The sequence below is a fragment of the Miscanthus floridulus genome, chromosome 16, assembly GCF_019320115.1.
Source record: "Miscanthus floridulus cultivar M001 chromosome 16, ASM1932011v1, whole genome shotgun sequence".
In the NCBI taxonomy this organism is placed as follows: Eukaryota; Viridiplantae; Streptophyta; class Magnoliopsida; order Poales; family Poaceae; genus Miscanthus; species Miscanthus floridulus.
The window spans coordinates 55,387,095-55,402,033 of NC_089595.1; the positions used below are offsets into that span (position 1 = coordinate 55,387,095).

At 42.9% G+C, this 14,939-nt stretch overlaps 1 protein-coding gene across 1 annotated transcript; it reads right to left on the bottom strand.

Moving 5' to 3' along the window:
• Window positions 1-7,382: 7,382 nt before the first annotated feature.
• LOC136514412 (LOB domain-containing protein 12-like) lies at window positions 7,383-8,295 on the bottom strand. The gene is made up of 2 exons (XM_066508377.1): window positions 7,987-8,295; window positions 7,383-7,864 (listed from the first exon to the last, which is right to left on the bottom strand). Exons 1-2 carry the CDS (start codon window positions 8,140-8,142, stop codon window positions 7,388-7,390), a joined length of 633 nt encoding a protein of 210 aa, XP_066364474.1. The 5' UTR covers window positions 8,143-8,295; the 3' UTR covers window positions 7,383-7,387.
• Between the last annotated feature and the right edge of the window lie 6,644 nt (window positions 8,296-14,939).

The following is a 14,939-nucleotide window of genomic DNA, read 5'->3' on the forward strand; positions in this document are numbered from 1 at the left end:
TTTCCATCGTAGGGGCATGACAACCTTGATTGCCCAATCGATCTCCATTACCGTGACCTAACTGAATTGTTTCTGCAAAACACACGTTAGTCACAGTAATCACGTATTGTCATTAATCACTGAAACCCAACTAGGGGCCTAGATGCTTTCAATCTCTCCCTTTTTTGTGATTGATGACAATACTACCTCGAGTATGTGAAAGAGATGAGGTTTTTAACAAGCTTGGTTCATATAAGCTTTTGGCAATAAGAACAAATGTGTTAGACAAGCTTATATGACCCAAGCCATCATGATATACTCAAAAGATATGAAATAAGAATGAGTACAAGTAATAAAGCTCATTTGCATCAGAGTAAAGCGTGGAAGCAAAGGCAAATGAGCAAAGCACAAGTGATATGACATATAAGGAATTCAAAGTAGAGAGCACACATGTCATATATCACGATCACGTAGATATCACTATCACATAGATATAGTAGTAAACATGAATGCATAATGTATCACACACACAAATGCATAATAGTGTATCTCACATATCAAAACTCCAAATATAATAGATAAGCTAATATAATAACTAAGCTCCCCCTAGATAAGTAGCTCCCCCAAAGCTTAACATACTCGAACCCTCTCCCCCTTTGGCGTCAAACACCAAAACCTAAGGGTCGGTCGGCGGGGCTGCAGCGGATGAGCCGGGCGCTGAGGTACGAGGAGCAAGGTGGAACTGGGTGCCATCATCGTTTGATCCTGAGCTCTGGGCTGTCTGACCCTCTATAGCTGGTAGTGATGCTGAAGCAGTCTAGGTCGGATCAGGAACTGGTGCTGCTGTAGGCTGAGCTGGTATAACTGAAACAACCGGCTCTGATGATGCCACTGAGGAGGGGAGCATCTCTGTCGTCGCTGTGATAGGTGCAGCCGTAGAAGGACCTGGAGCATGCAGGTATGGAGGAGTGGGCTGCCCTGTCAACTCACTGAAGGAGGCTCCAAGACTCCTGGAGACTAAAGTGTCTGTCTCAAGCAGCGACGACGTCTGTGCCGGTGTGAAGCCCGTCTGAAGTGGTGTGAACTGCGGGGCTACCACTGGCGAAGCGAACCACTTGGACACCTGCTCTGTCGGTGAGGCATACTGTGATGGTGGCTGTCCCTGACTCTGAAGCCCACTAGGCTGTAACGCTAGAGTCATCGAGGTGGTGGCAGGCTGACCAAGCTGGGGCAAAGCCTATGGCGGTGGAGCCCCAATCGCTGTCACTACATGCTGCATGAATCCGAGAAGCTGCTGCTGCATGAGGATCTGTTGCTGATGCATAGCCTACTGCTGCTGCTGTAGAGCCTATGTCTGCTGCTGAATAACTAGCTGCTGGCGCTGGAACTCGTCTTGCCGAGTCTAGAACTGAGCAAGTGTAGCAGCTGTCTTCTGAGCCTGTCTGGCCTGGTCTTGCCTCATCCGCTCAAGTATAGCAAGAAGAGAGGGGTCAGTCTGCGGGGCAGGTGGCGCTGAACTAGAGTTACCGGCCTCAGCATCATGTCGTCATGGAGGCATCTATGGAATGGGCTGGTAGTCATCATCAGAACTATCACTGGGCTCGCTAGTGACCAACCCCTCCTGCTGAGCAAGCTGCCCCTCCTCTGTGGCTGCAATGCCCCTGATAATATCGTCCTGCTGGGCTACAGTCTCTGGCACCTCTGGACAATGGTGTGGCTGACTAGGTGCCTGTGGTGTACTATAGCGGATCATCTGAGTCAGGTTATAAGCAGGGAACTCAGTCGTGGCACCACTATACTCAGCAATCATCTTAGGCGACCTAACTATAACTGCACTGTAGATAAGGAATGTGATCCAGTGAGCGTAGGGTAGCTGCCTATGACCTCTGAAGCCCTCAGCTATAGTGTCCTCCATCTCTGACAGAAGATCCCAGACATAAAAAACTATCTACTGCATCAGAGTTGAGAAGCCATAGCTGAATTCGAGTCAATCCCTCTCTGTATCCCATCCTCGGAAGTAAAGTCCTCATAATAGCCTCAATCACACGAGCGGTGGATGTGAGATCACTGGGGTTCCTCCTCGACCCCTCGCCAAAGGGCTCTGTGAAGCAGTGACGTACCAAGTCTGTAGGGGGTACCATGCCACCATGAGGGCGTCTGGGGGATGTAGTCTGTCCACAGCACACCTCATGGAGCCTGACTGGCTGCTCCTGAAGCCTGAGAATCTCCCTGACCCTAGTGTTCGTCAACCAATAGTCTCTACCACTGAATGCAAAGTGTATAAACCTGTGGTGGGGGTCAATCCAAAGAGATGCATAGAACTGACAAACCCAAGATGGAACATATAATCCGGTCCATCCAATCAAATCTGTCAGCCCCGGCAGATATGCAAGGTAGGGGCGAATGTGCTCTCCAGCTTCTGCAATAATACACTCTATGCTGCACACTCTCTGTGGTCTGAAGACTGCTCCACTGTTCAGATAGGCATTATAGAAATCCTTCTGCAGGGGTATATAGAATTCCTCTGATGCTCTCTCATCCCTCCTGGGTGAAAACCACACCTCAAAGTCCACGAACCCCAGCTGCTGCACCTGCTTGGCCGTGGCAGCCCTCAGGTCAAGATGGGTCACTGGAGGCGGACCCTGTGGTCGAGGCGGTGGACGAGAACCCCTCCTATGAGTGACTGGCCTCGGTGAAACTAGGACACGAGTACGATCAGAGTGGCGTAGCTGAGGCTAAGGTGCCGGCTCTGTCTCCTCAGTCTGCTGGACCTGCTCACCCTCCTGAGACTGCTGTGCTGGCTGTGGCTCCTAAGTCTGCTGAGCTAACTCAATTTTTTAGTTGTAGATAGAGATAGTGGACGCATTTTTTTTAGTTGCAGATAGAGATAGTGGACGCATTTTTTTTTTCACTTGCATGCTGTGGTATTTTCACATCACTCATGCAAGTGAATGTTGCCATGTCGTCTTTTCTCCGATCCGGAATTGATTTAAATTTTTCTTACACATGTGTTATTACAAGGTATTACACGGAGGCCTGCCGTCGGTGGTAGATACCTCTCACATGATCTGCATGTGTTGTTCTTATCCTGTTGGACTAAAGATTCCATGTTAGGTTTGGTTTTGATCGGAAGAAAAGATCTGGCCTTCAATTTTCTTGTAAAAAGATGAAAACTTCAAATCATATCATCTTAGAGATGGACAAAACGATCCGGCCTATTCGTTGGTTAGTTTTGGGCTAATAAGTCCAACTGGTGCTGGCTTGTTGTGAGAGAAAAATACTATTGACTGACTGATAAGCACTGGCTGAAACCAACGAGCAAACAGGCTGAATGACGGGAGATACTTGGAAGCGTACTAGCTATACATAATCGCTTGTGTAGTTGTGTCCCAAGTAATAAAAAAAACAGCTGTGTTCGGTGCAATAACGGCCCCGTTCGCTGGTCTGAAACTTAGATGAAAAATACTATTCCGACTGGTTTGTTGTAAGAGAAAAACACTGTTTTGCTGGTTTGATAAACAGTAACTTGTGAGTGGGATCCGTCGGTTGGCTGGACGAGTCCAGACCAGCGAACACCACCAATGTACGGTTGGCTGGTACGATGACCTCGCACTGCCCCTCTTTAGTACCAGTATGGCACAATCTGTATCCATATATCTTATCTTGTCATATACTACTCTTTCTTTAAAACAAAACTTCACTCGTTATTTGTCTCAATATGCAAGCTATCAATTAGGCAATGAACCATCACATACAACTAAAATGCACTAAGCAAAAACTCAGTAGCTATTTTATCTCAACATACAAGTTGTCCAACTAAGCAATGCACTATCACATACAGTTAAAATCCACTAGCACATAGAACTGTAATGTCCAAGTTAGCAATACACATAAGCATTATGTTGTCCACATCATCATACCATACAATCCACTAATCCGCAATTCCCACAGCAACACGTGGGGTATGCTTCTTGTTCTTATAAAGCTAAACTCCACAAGATGTTTTATCTTTTCACGCAAAGTGTCTACATCATTTCTCACTAAGTGTTCCACTAACTTGCAATCCATTCATTCAAGCTATCCATGCCATCACTTAGTTACAAAAAATATCCACATCATCTCTATTATGTGTAATATTTTTAATCTTTAATCTATTAACGTACAAATCATCTACATACGTTATTTGTTTCATCACATATTCTTCCATAATATGATCTAATATTCTATTAGTATTTTCTATTAGCTTACTGATTTTTTATTAGATCTGATACAATAAAATAACATGCAAGTCAAATTCATATAGTACACGATATTTAGAATACAATATAGTAATGCTATTATAACAGATTTATTTTTAATAAAATATCACGGCAACGCGCGAGGTATGTTTCTAGTTAACCTTAAGCAAGTGTACATACTCTCGCTTCTTAGAAAAAAAAATATTCTACTTTTCTTCAATCAATAACCAAATTTTTATACAAAGCACATCAATACTTCTGGTACAAAATAAATGTCATTAGATACTTCCCCCGTCCTGAAATACAAGATATCCAAACAACTTTTTAGGACCAAATAAAGAGCTTGACAAAAGACAAGCTCCTCACTAATTAGTTACTTCAGTTGTTATCTGCTTAATTTTCTAGTAAGTCATAGTTTAAAAGGCATGCATGCCATTGATTTTGTATACCAATTACATGAGTCATTTCAAGCTAGATAGTGTTTAAAAGACATCCATGAACGGGATTTAAAACGCAAGCACTACAAATGAGTGAGGTTGAGCAATACATAAGACCTTATAATTTAGAATAAATTTTGAACATTTGATACCTTATATTTCAGGTAGAGAAAGTATGTGCCATAAAATATATTCTGTAATCTATATTTATGGTGATAAATATTGATACTCTTTTTTTTATAAACTCAGTCTAACCTAGAATGATTTGACTTAGGGAAACTAGAATATTTCACTTAGGATAAACTAGGATGACTTTCTTTTAGTTTAGGATGTAGGCAGTATATGTGAATTTTGGTAACTTTGTGTCTCTAAATTTTGGAGCTAAACTGCATTGTTTCCTTACATTTTTATTAAATCTATAGGCGTTATTTTCTATAATTGGAAAAAATATGTTATAATCAACTGGACCTATAGCCATTTGTGAGTAGAACATACCTCATGTGTTCTAAAGAATATGATATCCGGCATTCAAAATTTGTCCAAAAACATATCATTGCAACCCACCAGGCATCCATTGTGCCACCCACATTAATTTACCACACACTAATTAAACCTAGGAATGGTAACTAATCTGCATGTCTATATGCAATTTCTAAATTATATGAGCCCATAGGTTCACTACTACAAAACTGACAATTATTGTCAGACTATCACTGTCGGTTATTTTGGAATCGTGGCTTCGACCGACTGTGATAGGTGAACTATCACTGCCGGTTTATGGTTTAAACTGGCAGTGATAGGCATGGTACTATCACTACCGGTTGAAGCCACAGACCGGTAGTGATAGTCCACCTATCACTGTTGGTTTGTGATTTGAACTGGTGGTAATAGCTATTTTGCATAAAAAAGGTTCATAATTTTTTCATATGAGATCGGATTAATATAAACTTTATATAAAAATTGTAGAGTTTAAAGAGATCTAAAACTTTGTAGTTGATAAATTTTAAATTTGAGATGGTTTGCAAGTCTAAATATTCAATATAAATTCTCAGATCAGATTTGACATGATTAACAATGTTGAATGGAGACAAAGTCAACATCAAAGTTGTAGTACTTGACGAGATTTACAACTTTACAATTAACAACTTTTCATTTGAGATTGTTTTGAGTGCCAAATATACAATATAAGTTTCAAAAATGTGTAGTTAAAAGAATAGCTCAGCTGGTATGTGCGCTAACGTGAATACTGAGGTCTCAAGTTTGAATTAAAAAACACATATATTTTCTATCTGTTATCACCTAGTGATAGTCTATTCTGGAGTAGTGGTTGCTATTTTGGATAGTACTCAATCAATGGATTTGTTTTAAGGGGAAACACATCTAATAAATATAGCGAGGTATCAGGGCACTCCCAACCCAGAAAACTAGCTAGCTTCTTTAGCTATTAATTAGTATACCAACTAAGCAAAATGTTTATGTGTCAATATAGTTATTGAAGAGAGAAGAAAATGATGTCTACACGAGAACCGAGATACAAAGAGATATGGGTAGATATTATAAGAGAGAAGATAGATGATTGGATGATGAACATTTTATTTGTAGAAACTATTCATTAGGAGTATAGTTTCCATAGGTGATGTCTAATTAGATAGTATGGAAACTATCTCATAGTTTCTAGGTTGGGAACATTTCTCCTCTATATACTAATGTGTCTGAAAATTATTCTTTGATGTCAAGTTTTTTGAGACAAAGTTAGATATATTTTTAAGGGTTTATTGAGATATGTTGTTAAACTCGGACTATTGAGTAAAGACATTGTTATGACCAACTGTAACATGCCCATGCATATATAGTACATGAGAAAATATCTTGTGCTCCCGCATCATTAGAGACACACGGTGCTCATGTCCATACACATAGCCGTACTAATCAGGTTGTACCGTTGAATTTGGTTTAGCAAGGTCGCGTGAGAAAGCACCGTCCCTTTTGGATTTTGGAGATTCGGTCTTCGATTTGTAGGGGACAGTTGTTTGTCTGACAAGGAAGCTGGGCCTGCTTGGTCTACTTTCGGTGTTTTGACTAGTTTAATCACTCCATGCATGCATGTGATCCGATCACACTTGGTCGCATGCACATGCATGCGTGCTAGCTGCCGTGCCCTAATAATATATACAATCTTCATTTGATCACAATCAGTAAAATTTGAATATATGTATTGTTAATAACTAGTACCAGTTGTTGGCCTCACATGCCTTATACAAATTCATCTCTCACTTAGCTTTCCAGTAACTAAGTTTCCAGTCACATTTTTGTCGGCGTACGTGTTTGTGAATGTCTGAATTTGATCTTTGATATATATAATACTCTCTGCTGCCAACCATACACATGGCACGCACTGTGAATAATGCGTTAATAATTAGAACAAGGATTATCCCTGGCCCAACGAACTAGTTCTCAGATTGATGGCACATGAACTAATTAACACGTACGAAGCAAAGAAATAAGAGAGATCAGGAGGATTTAAAAGGAGGAAATTAAGATAGATGAAAGAAGTCTCTAATTAATTAACTAACTAGCCTAACCTAGCTAACTAAGCTAGCCCTAGCTACAAGCAAGAAGTGAAGCAAACAATGCAAGCTACATTAGCTAGGCGCGCTGCCGCTGGCTGTGTAGTGCAGCTCCTACCACGTACACACATGCAAAGTTGACTTAATCTGGGCAAGCACTAGCTAGCTACGTCCACAGGGACTCTCTCTTGAGTGCCGTCGTCTCTCCCATGGCGCCCACCGATGCGGCGCCGCCGTAGCCCATGCCCATGAGCTGAGGCGGGATGGCTCCGGCGGCGGCGGCGTTCTGCATGAGGAAGGCGTCCATGTCGACGTCGGTGGCCATCATCGCCTGCTGCCGCATCGCCATCGTCATGTGGTGGTGGTGGTGGTCGGCGCTGCCGGCCGCCGCCGCGACCAGCGACGACGGCGGCGGGACCACCACGTCGACGTCCGGGCCGCCTCCGTCGACGTCGTCCCGGCGCTGCATCTGGATGCACAGGATCTCGGCCTGCGCGACGGCCAGCTGCATCTGCAGCTGCGACACCTGGTTCTGCAGGAAGGAGATGGCCCCGACGCAGCCGTAGACGGGGTCCCGCATCCGCGCGTTCGCCTCGTACACCAGGCTGCTCACCGCGTCGCCGCGCTGCTGCACCGGGAGCTCCTGCATATATGTATGTACGCCGTTAGTTTGCCGCGCGGACGGACGGACCCGGACGCATGCACAGCACACGTCGACCGACCAGAAAGTAAAGCAGCAGATCGACATGCCCGCGGCCCGCGCACCTGGAGCATCTTGGAGACGTTGCTGGCACCGAAGACCTTGTGGACGATGGCGAACTTGTGGGGGTCGTCGGCCGGGAAGAATGGCGCGAAGATGCAGTCCTTGGTGCACCGCCGCCGGAGCAGCTTGCACGACGCGCACGGCGACCCACCGCCCATGTAGCAGATAACCCCGGCCAGCTAGCTAGCTGCTTTGTCTATATCGATCGTCTATCGCCGGACGTTCATATAGTAATAACAGACTAAGTAACACTGCTATTAGCTATATATGTATATATCTTGAGCTCTTGATGTGCTCGCTAATAAGCTAAGCTTATATACTAACAGGCCGGCGGCAGTGAAGAGAGCGAGGAGCTAGCTAGCACAGCGAAGCAATGGCGACTGGGGAGTGTGAAACGAGCGATATTTATAAGCAGCGACATGGCCCGGCACGAGCACACACAACACGCACCACACGCAGTAGGTAGCTAGAGGGGAAGGGAGATTAGTGGACCTCGACGACGACGACGGCGCATGTGTACGCCGTACTAGTATAGTATAGTATCCCTGATGCATGTATGTTCAGACGACAGACAAGTAAGGGTCACTGCTATACAAATGATTTTGCAAGACGGTACATTTTTATTAACCGAGGCGGTCACGAAATTTAACCGCCTCCGTTATTGTCTGTGGATTAACGGAGGCGGGCGTTTTTATTTACCGAGGCGGGCAGAAATTGCCCGTCTCGGAAAATAGATTTACGGAGACGGTCGTCTTAAGAAGCCCGCTTCCGTAAATACATTTTCGAAGGCGGGCGCACTATAAGGCCTGCCTCCTAAAATACTGAGGCCCAAAGGAGCCCAGAAGGCCCGTAACCAAGGTTCCATACATATACCAACACTCAAACCCTAGCTCACTTCATCCACCCTCAGAAGCGCCTCAGCCCCGTGCGGCGCCCTCAGACCCGCGGCTCCGCTCCCTCTCGCGCGACTCTGCCACCCTCCGTACTCCCTCTCCGGTCACTCTCCCCACGTCGCTCGCACCTCCCTCTCCTCTCCCCCCCGTTCAGCGCTCGCGCCTCCTCTACTCTCCGCCGTGCGGCGCTCGCGCCCCCTCTCCCTCTCTATCTCTCGCGCGTGGAGCACGGTGGCCGGCAGCGGCCCTCTCTATCTCTCTCGCACGGAGCATGGCGGATCCTGACGGCCGAAGGACCACGGAGGTGGATCTTGGCGGCCACCACTAGATCCAGCAAGGAGGAGCCCGATCCGGGGGCGGCGAGGCTCCGACGGTCGGATCCCGACGGTCGGAGGAGCACGGAGGTGGATCCTGGTGGCCACCACCAGATCCGGCGAGGAGGTGCCCGGATCCGGCGAGGAGCAGCCTGATCTGGCGGCGGTGCGGCTCCAACGGCCAGATCCCGGCCGTCGTAGGAGCACGGAGTTGGATCCCGGCGGCCACCACTAGATCTGGCGAGGAGGAGCCCGATCCAGCGGCGGGCGGCCGGATCCGACGGCGGGAGGCCGGATCCAGAGGCAGGCGTCCGGATCCCAGCGGTGCGCGCGGTCCTGCGAGGAAGCAGGCACCGGCGAGCAGCGGCGGCAGCTCGTGGATGGGCTCGCTGGGCCCGTGGATGGGCTCGTTGGGCTCATCAATGGGTTTTTTTAGTCAATTAACCGAGGCGGACAGGGCAACCGCTTCCATTAAGCCTCCATTAACTGAGGCCTTTGATTGGACGCGGTTGCAATATCCGCCTCCATTAACCCTTTTTGCCCGTCTCCATTAAAAACACTGTAACAGTGGTAATTACATGCATGCTGTATATATGTCTGTTGTTAATTAGTCTCTCAAGAGATGCCCTCTGCTGCGCTACCTGGCGGTGCAGAATCATATATACAATCTGTAAAAGTAAATAGTAAAATTTAAAGGTGAACTTTTCAAAGAAAGCCTGCTAGTACAGATGCATAGTATGATTTGTCAACTGGTATGTGTACTGACCGCTGCACGACAAAGGGCTTAATTAACGCGGACACACAGGTGACAGGCGTCGATTGGGCAGATAAGCATCAAAAGTCACCGTTAATCAGACAGACACTACTATTGTACACTAGCTACATACAGCAGGAATCTCACTTTGCAAGCCAATTAATTCCTGTCAGATTGGTTGCATGTGATAGATGCATTGCCGGGTTGACTCGTGCTATGTGGCCCACGCACGAACGGATACGTGCACGATACACACTGCCCGCATGCATGCTCCCAGATCAAAATGAAATTAAAAGTACGTGATTGTGTAAAGTGCACCGGTTAATTATATGTATTATTATTGGTTTGTAATCGACAGCAATCAATATATTAGGTTATTATTAAGATTCATTTATATATTTATAACTCATATTATATTATATTAACGTGCAAGAGCGATGAGGAGAGAGCTAGCTAGATCGTGGACTTGAAGCAAAGAATCAATCGAGGAGTGTGCAGTTTACTCCTTCCTTCCTTCGCGTAAAACCAATGCTGCTCTGTAGACGACTGTAGTGCAAGTGCTTGCCGTGGCCCGTGGGCGTACAAATACTACAAGAACTAGTACGTTGCTGCCGGGGCAAGAATCCTCCAGAATTTCCACTCCCGAGGCGATGTTTTTCCTCATCTTCTTCTTTCTATATGTGCCGCCGCAACTCTGTAACCCTTCGTGCATCATGACGACCTCCATCATTATATAATTAAGTGTATTTACCCAGAAATATAAAATGGTGGACACATGAGAAAAACGTAACCAAAGTAACTATCCAAAGGCTAGTTTTGGGGGGTTAGCTATATATATACTCATTCCTATCCCTTGTGGCTGGCTACTGAAGCTTCTCCATGTCCATATCATCAGCTAAGCTTTGTTAGAGCTCCCAATCCATCCTTTGTAGGATTTGAGTGACAATAATGAAATCCGTTGGATTGGAGTGAGTGAATTGAGTTGTGTGAGCTTAAGTGAGCACTAGTGAGCTGAATCCAACCCTTGAGCACTTTGTGGCTATGTCGAGCAATTCGGTTGTGCATTTGTTAGTTTTGGAGCTTGGCTTCTAGATAGCTAGGCGTCGTCGAGATAAGCACCCAACATGTGGAGTATCGCGAGACAATTTATGCGGGTTGCGGTCTTGCCATGGAAAGGGGAAAAGATCATCTAGTGGAGCAAGAAAAGTGGTTGAGAGCAACTCGGCTATAGAGCTTAATCATGGGGTAGTCGGTCATAGCTTCCTCAACGAAGATGTAGGGTCCAGTGGGGATCCGAATTCTAGGAATTACATCACCGCGTCTCTCTATTTGGTTTGCCTCACATTTCATATTTCAATCATTTATTTGTGCTTTCACTTGTACCTCCTTGGTTGTGCTTGTTTGTCACTGTAGGGACTACTTCAATATAAGTCAACAAACACCTCAAGAACATGTACACCATGTTTGGTATAAATCTGAAGGGTTTTGGTGGCTTTTCACATTAATTGGGCTTTGTTGACCCAGGAAAGTTGGGATAGCCAACTTGCAAGTAGGGTAAGCTGACTTCGCCCTGTGTGATAGCCGAACTGTCAAGTAGGCTAATCCAACCCCGATCCAGTGACAGATTTTGTGTTCAAATTGCAATATTTTGTATTGGAGCCTATTCAACCCCACTCTAGCATCGACTCGTTCCTTTCAATGAGAGGCTAAAACAAAATATTTCATAGGAAGCATAAATATATATGGCGTACAAAAGTATACTTCTGTTGATGTTTTTAATATACTACTAATAATCAAGGTCAGTTTATTCGTTGTGTTTAAGTTAAACTATAAAAACTTGTTGACAATAATTCTACATATTTACTTAAGATTCAAGTTTACTTAATTCAAAATTTCCATCTCTAATGACCTCATATAAGAAAGAAATTAAATCATAACAAGTTTTTGCATCATAGCTTAAAATGTGAGTTCAAAGACAAATTAATTGCCAAAAATGAAGTCTGCGGAAATGGGTTCCTACATGGGCTATCTTCAGTTAAGAAAGTTTCGAAGAGTACGAATATATATAGAGAAATTAAGGGCTAACTACAACCAATAATCCAATTTGTAATTACTCCCTCTGTCTTGAAACATAAGATATTTTGAGTTGTCCTAAGTCAAACTTTGTAAGCTTGATGATAAAGTTTATAGAAAGATTAATATATTAAAGCGGTAAATTATGAAAGAACTGGGAGTACGAGGACAACTTTCAGGAGAAGGAAGTGGAGACAAACAACATGAGCTATATATTCAATCATCGTTAGAGGAAACCTTAGAAAAATGCTGGAAGAAGAGGAAAGTTGATTGATAACACATAACCAAATATCCAGGAAGGAGTATCCTAAACGTAAGGCCAATGGTTAGCATATTTCGCTGAACACTCAACTTGATCTATATCGATAGACACATAAAAGGTTGATGAATATGTATACAAGCATATAATTAGTTCACGCAAAAGTACTGATTACAGTGGTTCAGTTTGCGAGAAGAGCATCAACCAGTACAACTGGTCTCAGAACTGCATTAATGGGTCAAATAATTTTGCAGAGATTGCAAGTTGAAGCAACACCCTGCAGATCGTTCGACTAGTTTACAGAGCCCATCATGTGCACTGCACGAGATGAAGAAGCATCCATGCATAGACAATCTGCTGGTTGATTTGATTGGGACCTAGTAGAGTAACCAGAACAAATATTTCTTATCTAGACAGTAACTTGTTGTAGCTATACATTGCACGAGCCTTGTCTCTAGTGCCATCCTGCCATTAATTACAATTTGGAAGGCTCTAACACACCGAGGTCACTGTGTTGGATTGGATTGAGTTGATTAAGACTACGTTAGGTCTGTGCCAACTTGTAGATCTTTTTTTTTTTGAATTTGAGTTTTTGTTTTGCTAAAAGATTAGTTACAATATTTTTTTAGTAATTATTCTATGATATTTGTTATTATTACTACATGCCTTTTCCAACTTTAAAGATGCCCTTCTTGGTCTTGCTAATGTCTTGTAAAAAACATTAGAAGTTCCATGGCCTTAAGAACAAAAACCCACCATGCTAATTTGAACATATAAACTTCCACTTAAAATAGGATTTATCTATATACTACCTCCATCCCCACAAATCAACCTTGTTTGTCCTAAATCAAACTTTTGTAAGTTTTGACCAAATTTATAAACTAACACCAAAACTTATGATACACAATTAGTATTATTAGATATACCATGAAATATATTTTCATAATGTCCTATTTTGGTGTCATAAGTATTGATATTTTTTCTTATAAAAATGTTGGTCAAACTTATAAAAGTTTGACATAGGACAACTCTAGAAGTTGATTTATTTAGGTACTAAGAGAGTACTGGCTAGTGTGATCGGTGTTTTATGTTTAATTAAACGACTACGATGCCATATCAAAGGTGAAAACACGTTAACACCTTTCTATTGGAGTTACACTGTGAAAATACTTTGACATTATAAAAGAAATATATCAAGTTCATATAAAAATTTATATTGGAGGCTATACACACATCAGTCGGAGACCATATACTATAACTAAAATGTCATACAAATTTACAAACAGAGGCAGCTAGCATGCTGATATTATTATTATTATTATAATTATGCTTCTTACAGCATATACTACTAGTAAATGGTGTGCTGCCCACGTCGTCGCCGTCCATGCAATTTGACCAAGGCCCTGACACGATTCCTGGTGCCATTTGTTTATTACGCACATTTCGAGCAGATAGTGAGAAGAAGAGTCCAAACATAATAATTGCGGAGCGTGCACGAGAGGATCGGAGTGTCGATCGTTGGAAATCAACGGTAGGTTGCCCATGGACGACGACAGACAAGCCCTAGCTAACCCAACCCTAGAAATCGAAGAGGGCGATCGAGATGTATAGACCGATCAAGGCTCGACGTGAATGTTTGTTTGGGAGACATTCACGTGGGCACTACGTTTTCCTCATCTCTTCCCCATAACTAGCATTTTAATCTGTGGTTAAAACTCCTATATTAATTAATTAATATACCCAGGCCACGTAGGTCCACCCTAAGTGGACTATATATACGTGCAAACATATATAATGATTAATAGTATAAGTTTATTTATAGCTAGTGGTAAAATGATTTTTCTTCTTCTTTTGTCTTAGCTCTCCTGTACCAAATATATGTTACAAATATTACTCGCCAAAAAAATGTTATTTTTTCCTTTCCATTAATATTGTGATCGATGCTATTTACACTTTTTTTTATTGAAAAAATATAGGCACCATCTTGATGCGATAATTTTTGGCTCTCTTGATTTTCTTTCCTTCCATGTTTTTTTTGTCTTTGTTGCAGCAATAGTACGATGAAGGACTAAGCTGTAGTACTTAAGTGTGACATGACATTTCCACCGACAAAGCTTGGTAGGGCAATAGTAGAACTGAAGCACTATACTCTTTTACACTAATTACGAAAACTTTGATTAGTCATATTCTTGGTTCTCTTTTTTTCTTGTCATTACTTTGTTTCCATGGGCCACAAACACTACTGCACGAAGGATTTTCAGGGCAGCAAAAAAACAATTTTTGACAACCTCAATAAAAATTTAGACATGACATCTCCCTACCACTACACCACACATTCATTATGACTATACATATAAGATGATATAATTTTTATCCACATTTTATAATCTTGTATCGAATATTTAGGCTACTAAATGAACTCAAATAAAAGAAAATCAACTACAAAGTGTTAAATCTTGTCAAGCACTACAACTTTGATATAGGATGTCTCCATCTGAGATTGTCTGAAAAAATTAAAATTTTGAATCTCAAAATAAGTGAATTTAAAACAAATATTTTAGATACTAAAAGACTTCAAATAAAAAACTTATCCACAACAAACATGTACATTAGGTCGGCCACAACAACTTTGGTATTAACTATGTGAACATTGAAGGTCTAA

Bases quoted from the DNA above. Each gene is read 5' to 3' on its own strand.
- LOC136514412 (XM_066508377.1), bottom strand. From the start codon at position 8,142: ATGGGCGGTGGGTCGCCGTGCGCGTCGTGCAAGCTGCTCCGGCGGCGG. The intron at 7,865-7,986 runs GTGCGCGGGCCG...ACATATATGCAG, and splicing joins ACGTCTCCAAGATGCTCCAG to GAGCTCCCGGTGCAGCAGCG.